The sequence below is a fragment of the Ptychodera flava genome, chromosome 14 (assembly GCF_041260155.1).
Source record: "Ptychodera flava strain L36383 chromosome 14, AS_Pfla_20210202, whole genome shotgun sequence".
Lineage (NCBI taxonomy): Eukaryota > Metazoa > Hemichordata > Enteropneusta > Ptychoderidae > Ptychodera > Ptychodera flava.
The window spans coordinates 39,799,434-39,807,201 of record NC_091941.1 but is presented as its reverse complement, the minus strand read 5'-3'; the positions used below and the strand labels follow the sequence as shown (position 1 = coordinate 39,807,201).

Here is a 7,768-nt window from a genome sequence, read left to right as displayed (position 1 = left end):
CTTCTGATGCCTGTTTACATGCTATCATACCCTCTTTTCTGGGTACGCTTGGATATAATGCGCGTACATCCATACAGAAGATGATGGCCCCTTCAGGAAGTGGTTGTTGTACTTTTTCCTGGACCCTCCTTAGGAAGTGGGGCGTATCTCTTATGTAGCTGTTATATATATATATATATATATATATATATATATATATATATATATATATATATATATATATATATATATATATATATATATATATATATATATATATATATATATATATTAGAAAAGAGTATGTTGGATAAAGATGAAATCTTATTAAATTTTTGAAAATACGTGAGAAATAGATATTAGTTGTCCTTCAGCAAAATAAACAAAGTCGAATTGTCAAAACACAAATCCTTAGATATTCATGCTTTTTTATTCTTTCTGCATCCCTAAGGATACTCTCAATTAGCTTTTCAAAAGAATAGTTTCGAAATAAAAGCTACGTAGACGTGGATTTTATAGCATTTTATTGTTCTATCTTAAAATTATTCTCCTCTTCCGCCAAATTGTTTGTGTTTTAGATTTCTAATTTTTCAGCATGCACGCTTGGATATGATTTGAATACACATGTTATTGGTCTTATAAATAGTCATTCGTCCATATTTTCCAGGTGAAAGTATATCATACTAAATTCGGAATGACCAAAGTCAAAAAGTGCCAATGTTTTGTTCATGGGGAAATTTAATGTCAACGCCTAGCGTTCAGAATCCCTGGTATGAATTGTTGAAAGTAATGTGACGCATAAACTAAGCAATCTGTGTATTCTTCGGTAGATATATGTACATTTTCTGATGATCGACAAGGACACGTCGACAGATCACTCATCGGTGGGTGGTTTGAATGGTTCAACTGTGGTCTTTGTACTGCAACATTTACATCTGTACTTGACTCCAAGGATGACTGTCACCAATACCAAGGCAAGTAACACTGATGAACCGAGAACTGCTGTTAGTATTATCCACAGATCAGACCAACCTGAAAATGTCATCATATGGTGATAAGACATTTCGACATTCACTACTTATGTATGCGATTTACGATATGTTTTATACTGATTGACATCAGATGTGATTATGGGAGTTTTAAAAATGCTAACGTATGTGAATAATATTATATTTTTGAAGAAACGGTGGGAAAATAGTTTGCAAGCTGCTGTTATTGGCTTGATTCTCAATACACTACAGATAAAACTGACTTGTAGAAAACATCGACTGACCTTGCGATGATAGTTTACATTGAGTGCTACCAACCAATTCATTTCCAAATGATGTGCACAACACGTTATTTTCTAAGTTGCTGTCTGCAAATGATGCATTATCACCTGAAGAGGAAAAAAACATGTCAGCTTTAGAACGTCAATCAAAAAGTCTTATGATTACCACAGTGAAATTAGTACATCAGTGAATATCAAGGTCAAGAAATATATGGTATGACAACAATAATCTCTCTCACCGCGTATGCATGCACGAGATTGCCTGTCTCTTTTTAAACAGACAATATTCTACGTAGTTCACAATGTTTGGTCATTGACAATCTCTCAGCCGATATCGCGGAAGGTGAGTCTACCAATACATGTTATACTATAGCAATGATCAGCTTTGCACTTTGCACTTCCAGTCTATCTGTGACATGTATTTTATTTATGTTTATCAGCAATAATGGAACATCGCGAACCTGACAGACTCTTACACTTTTTGTTAACATCAAATTCTTCGATGATAGCAAACTAATTATGCAAGGTGAATAAGTTTTGTCATCAAGAGAACCCATCACCTACGGTATTTTATATCTCCTCTTTGATATGAAGTGTTCAGCAGTAATACCGTAAGTTAAAAATACTTAGTTACAAAACGTTTGGAATTTTCAGCAATTCCTACCTTTAGATATAACAACACATAGATAGCTATACTGATTACACTTGTCTGCAGGTAGTTCAACAGATGCCTTGACGCCACTGATTCTGGTACTTTGCCAATAATCCAATCCCACGTCAAAATTGGTTGCAGATGAAACATCGACATCAAACTCCGTTTTGATGACGTCACTGGCGCCTATTGATGCGCTACTGCTGATGATTACACTGCTGACGTTGAAGTTATCACCGTCTGCAGCGTCAATGACTGCGCCACCACAGTTGACAATATCAACATCAAATTCAATGTCAGTCTGCTCACCCTCTGTGTATAGATAGTTGTAAGGTGACGTCACATTAAAGTGCACTGGCTTGATATCTGTGACAAAATATATAAATAACAATTGATGACAAATTGTTCACGCTTAAATACAAAAAGGGATTTTATATTGGATATGCTTTTCGCATTTCTTGGAGTAAGGATTCCTAATTCCCAGCAGAGCCAAAAACGGTGACACATTGTTTAACTTATGAATAGTCCACTTGAAACAAGCTACTTTCCGCCAAATGTGTTAGTATATTGCGTTACTTATATTGCAAAACATCTGCCCAATATATTGGGATGGGATCGCTGATGCTTAACTTTCTGAAATTAGATATTGATGATGTTTACATTCTATGAAATCAAGTTGAACGCGGTCACTACTGTTCAAAAATTTCGGGCGAAAAATCTAGTAACAGTTAAAACGGCGCATAATGAGTTAATGACAAAATGAGATGTTAAGTGCTCTGTCACATGAATCATTGGATGAAACAACTCTTCAGACATAACGAAGGGAACTCACCAGATGGGCAATTAGCTACCCCAGCGGCAAATAAAGAACCATCAAATGCAAGGCAGCGATAATCATTACTTTGACTTGGATCTTCATATAGTTTTTCATCGATCACAAGACATAGATGACTGTAAATCGAACAACCATCTTGTGGGAATACCAGATCTACAGAAACGTCCATGCTGTGATGATCTATCGCTAATTGTAGAGTTCGAATTGAACCAGCTGGGCTTGTACCGACAACTGTAAAGGAACTAGTCACTTCAACTTGGTTCAGCAAGTCTTCGCTCTCAGCGAAGAACAAATTAACGTCGAAGTTAGAGCCACTGGAGCTTGCTGGTATGGTATCAGGACCAGTGTTGCTAAAATATACAGAGAACGTTACGGAGGTCGGTGCACCGTCTGGTGAATATGTAGGCGAGGAAATTGGGCCGATGACTTCGGAAATCCCCAAATCTAAAATGAACAAAAAAATCCCATAAAGCGAATCCTTTGTTGTCAATCTGTAAAGCGAAATTCAATGTCTGATAATCTCACTCGCACTTTAACTAGACTTCATCGTCCAAATATATGTGAATTACATTTGACGGGGTTTTCGTATTATGTGGGTGTTCAGGCACACTGAATTGTATTGAAGTTTTTGATGAAATTCTTAAAGAGTATATTTATATATAACTACAGGAAGAGGTCATATTGTGAGCAAATGGGGAAAACAATGATCAAAGACTTCTGACCACTGCATTGTAAGTTATCATCTAACGGGAGTAAACAAAGAAAGCATTTAGTCAGCAAGTGTTGTGATCAGAAAAAAGGGTGCATGGTTCAACACTGGTTTAGTTTGGTAATGCTTAATGTATTGAGAGACTTTGGAGAGTATGTTAACTGTGATGTATGTCCTATTCATAATGACAGTAAGGGGCGGAGATATCGCTAGATCTTTAAATTAGTTAACCTTTTGCAAAACTAACCATTTAATTTGTATTGAATATTTACTGTAATTCTATAGTTCGCATTCTGTCTTGTATATTGCGAAGGGAATTATCTCTGCATGTTTTTAAAATACTGAACTATATCTTCTCTTCTCATTACCAGATCAGTTTTTCTCTGCAAATAGTAAATCGTCTTCTGAAACTAACATTATGATAGACGATCCATTTCCTTGGTTCATTTAAAGCAGTAATCAGCCCCTCTCCCTCCAAGACGCTGATTTGAAAAATATTGTTGTTAAAATGGATAAAGTAAATGAGTTACATTGCGCCTTTACTTGTAAAGGTCTGCCTCCGTCAACTTGAACCAGGCAGGTTACCGATCTACAAATTAGTTGCGGGATTTTCGTGAAAGCGCTGAATTTAACATTCTTAGCTCTTTCTTGCCGAAATGAAATTTACATTTTTGTGAAATCGTCAATGACATTTACCGTCAGTACTTGTGGCAACACGTGGAGAAATTTTATACTATATGGAGTGGATATAAATCACTTGCTCGAAATAACTTTTATGCAGACTAGAAAATTAAGGATTTCCCGAAAGGGCACTCCACATCAGGTACTGTGAGCCTTATATACAAAGAATTCTTGTTCTTCGATAATTTCAAGATTTGCAAACGTTTTCTTCGATTTAAATAGGAGCATTCATTGTTTTTCCTCAACAAGTTTGGAAACAAATACGCCATTTTGAAGTAAATTCTTCCTCATACCGTTGTATAGTTTACACCGCTTAAACAACCACTGTTATCTTTCATTGTGTCAATCGCAAAGAAATATTTGTATAAAACATCTATACATGTCTATATGACTACTGTTTTTTTCTCTTTGCATGCAGGGTTTACAGATTCTAAAAATTAATAAATTAAGCATTTACTCTCAGAATATTATCTAATTGACCTGTTTGTGTCACCCGACACTCTTATATAGTTTGTGTGTTATGTGAACCCTGCGATGTGCATAATTGACCGACGTTCTGCGCGCACTTTCTCTGTGTACGCGTACCGATGACTGAAAAACCTTGCAACTGCAGATGACTTGACAAATAACTAAAATGTTACGGGACATTGTAAAAGTTTGACTACAATTTCTTTATATCTGATTTTATTTATTAATTCCAGAAGATAATTTCGTTATTTCTCAGTTCAAAAAGTCCTCCTGAAATGTACAAGTATTTACTGAGTGAAAAGTAATTCATGTTCAGGGCCAGTTTACGGGTTCTGACTGTGGTATGACGCGATATAGCAGTTATTTTCACGTTTCGACTGACCAGGCTATATTTTCGCAATCAATGCACTTGTACAATATAATATATTTTATATCACATTTATGTTTCCTAAAACAATGTAATGGTCGTCAGACCAATGCCTGATTTTCTATTTTCTCATGTATTTCGTCAATGTTACTGTGTTGGACCAAACTTTGAACTGTATATTAATTTAGAAAATTATAAACTGAGATTATTGGAAAAAGAAAAATTGTCACACAAAGTATTAGTTATGCCTAAGGTTTGTTGCAGAAATTTTCTCTCGGCCATTCTAACAAAATAAAGGCAAATCGTAAATGTGCCTCATATTTGTGAAAACAGATTGGACGTGAAGAATAATCAGCAATAATTATGGTAGGCTAATGTGAGACAAAACGAAAAGAAGAGAAGATTGCTCAACTTATCCTAAACAGATAAAATTCTTCACAAATACAACCTATGGACACTGATCCAAACTGATATACCAGAATGCGAATAATGTGAACTTGACTATATGTACATAAAACTTTAAGGTATACTTCTCGAAAAACTAAACATTACATTCAACAGAGAACAATTATGGATTCAGTTTTGAAATATAAAACATATGCGAGCCATTCGAGTAGATGATTAATTTGTGCAGAAAATGTGACAGGCAATAAAGGATTAACTCTATTCTAACATTGTAAAATCATACTGTTGAATTAATTGAAAGTATTGTCAAATCTTGTCCTTTAATGACATTATCAGTGCTAGTATTGTTTCTTTTGTACTGACGAATAAAAATCGGTGTTATATTCTTAATTAACAAAAAACAAAACCAAATGCTTTGGCATGCTATATCAGGGGAAACAGACACTGACAAATATATGCTTTTGCGTTCGCTATCGTCCAGTTTTGATATTGAACAGTTCTATTAATCTTGGTTTACTATCTGACTGGCTTTATAAAGCTTGAATCAGCTGATTATTTGAATAAGATCACGTCACAACGTTTGGTGGTGTCATGTTGCTCTCTTCTCGACAATAATATGTCGAGTGATTTTCAAAATGAAGACTTTACTCCTTTCAGCAACGAATTCTTGGAAAACTTTGTAAAAAAACATTTCTGTCCAAAGTGTTGGTGTCAAGAAGATATCAAAGTTTTACTTCATTTTCAGGAATTGTTCTCGTCAGACTCGCCGAAACGAAAATCAATATGTGCCTGTTCGCTACGACATCACAGAAAACATGCATTTAGCCATGTTGGAGACGAACTTTTGTAGTTGACGATAGAAAGCAGTACGCTGAGGGTGAGAAAAGTACACAGATTAAAGCGATCATTACAATGTAATTATCGATTATCGGTGTGTTAAACGAATAATAATGGTCAATTGGCGGATTACTTTAATGACTTCCATTTGGCTTTTAAGTAGTCGACTTTGAAAAAAAATTGATTTCGGATACTACTGAAAAAGTAATGGTCTTTCCTCAAGTCGTTTGACAACATCACATTCATCGATATCGAAGACAAAGCACTTTAGTGATGTGATTACTTGGTATATTATAGCAATTTTGATAATATCCTTGAAACGTTATTTAATCTAAGGAATTGATGTCAAATACAGGAAGTCTGAAATTTGAGTGAAATAAATGGTTACTTCGATCATTGTGAATTTAACGGTTTGACATTTTGGTCTTTTCAGCGTACTGTACGCGTGAGTAAGATCAGCAAGTTAGGGTAGCAGTGTAATGCTACATTGTAATATTGTTTTAGGAAGGGAAGTGATATTTGCTTGTTAATCTATGATTATACGACATATTTTTGCTGACGTTGTTCCAAATTATAAACCGTGAGACACGGTTCATCATCATGAAGTCGCTGTTTAATTTATAGCTGACATTGTATGTTATGCAAACTGATGGTATGTTCAGATGATAACTTAAATGTGAAAGGTATATTTTTCCGTATAAAATGACAGGGAAAGAAATAATGAATCTAATCGTGATGGCTTCAGCAAAATGATTCAAAATGTGTATGGGATTTCGGTTTACTCTGACCAATCATCGTTTTCTTCTTGATAATGATACGTTGATTGGAAATGAATTTTGCTTGAATACAACAGATACAATTTGTAAATGCACCGTAGTAATTTCAAGGGACATTTAAATGCAAAACCATCGAAAAGAATAAGACTTACAATCGATTTACTTTTGTCTAACGGATACAGTGAAAGGAATTCAGAGGTTCACATGTGAGTCGCATTTTAAGACCATGTCTTATCAACAAACATTTCAATATATTATATCTCATCGCTAATCTTATCTCCTAAATATAAATTCATCCGATTCGTAGTCTGATTCACATGGAAGACATTACTACTTCGGAAAAGCTTTTTCAAATCTTACCAGCTTCAACGCTTTCCACTCTTATCCTGCCGACAACAACCAAGAGACAGTAGACAGTTTGAGTGAGGGACACCACTGTTGGCGATAGTGTAGTCATGACATTACATTAGTTTTGCTGCACAACCTGTAGATTAAAATCGGTCACTGACAAAACTTGACTCACGGAACTTCAATGCTGTCTGCCAAAACTTGACTCCGGGAATTTCAATGCTCTTCGATGCTCGATGCAATGACTTGTCATTTCAGGAGGACTATACGATGGATCTAGCTTTGTCTCACAGTATTGATTGTTTTTCATTTCTTTAGTGCAGTTTGCAGACCAATAGTTGGGATTGACCTTAATCCCAGATTGGCCCTAACAACCGAGGTCACAAACATACCAACTTCAGCCGCAGGCAACACTTCTACATTGTAAAGAACGGTGCCGTT

At 35.3% G+C, this 7,768-nt stretch overlaps 1 protein-coding gene across 1 annotated transcript; it reads right to left on the bottom strand.

The window, feature by feature from the left end:
• Window positions 1-290: 290 nt before the first annotated feature.
• On the bottom strand, window positions 291-7,638 carry LOC139150480 (uncharacterized). Its single transcript, XM_070722870.1, has 5 exons — window positions 7,340-7,638; window positions 2,734-3,180; window positions 1,914-2,267; window positions 1,253-1,357; window positions 291-1,011 (listed from the first exon to the last, which is right to left on the bottom strand). Exons 1-5 carry the CDS (start codon window positions 7,434-7,436, stop codon window positions 854-856), a joined length of 1,161 nt encoding a protein of 386 aa, XP_070578971.1. The 5' UTR covers window positions 7,437-7,638; the 3' UTR covers window positions 291-853.
• Between the last annotated feature and the right edge of the window lie 130 nt (window positions 7,639-7,768).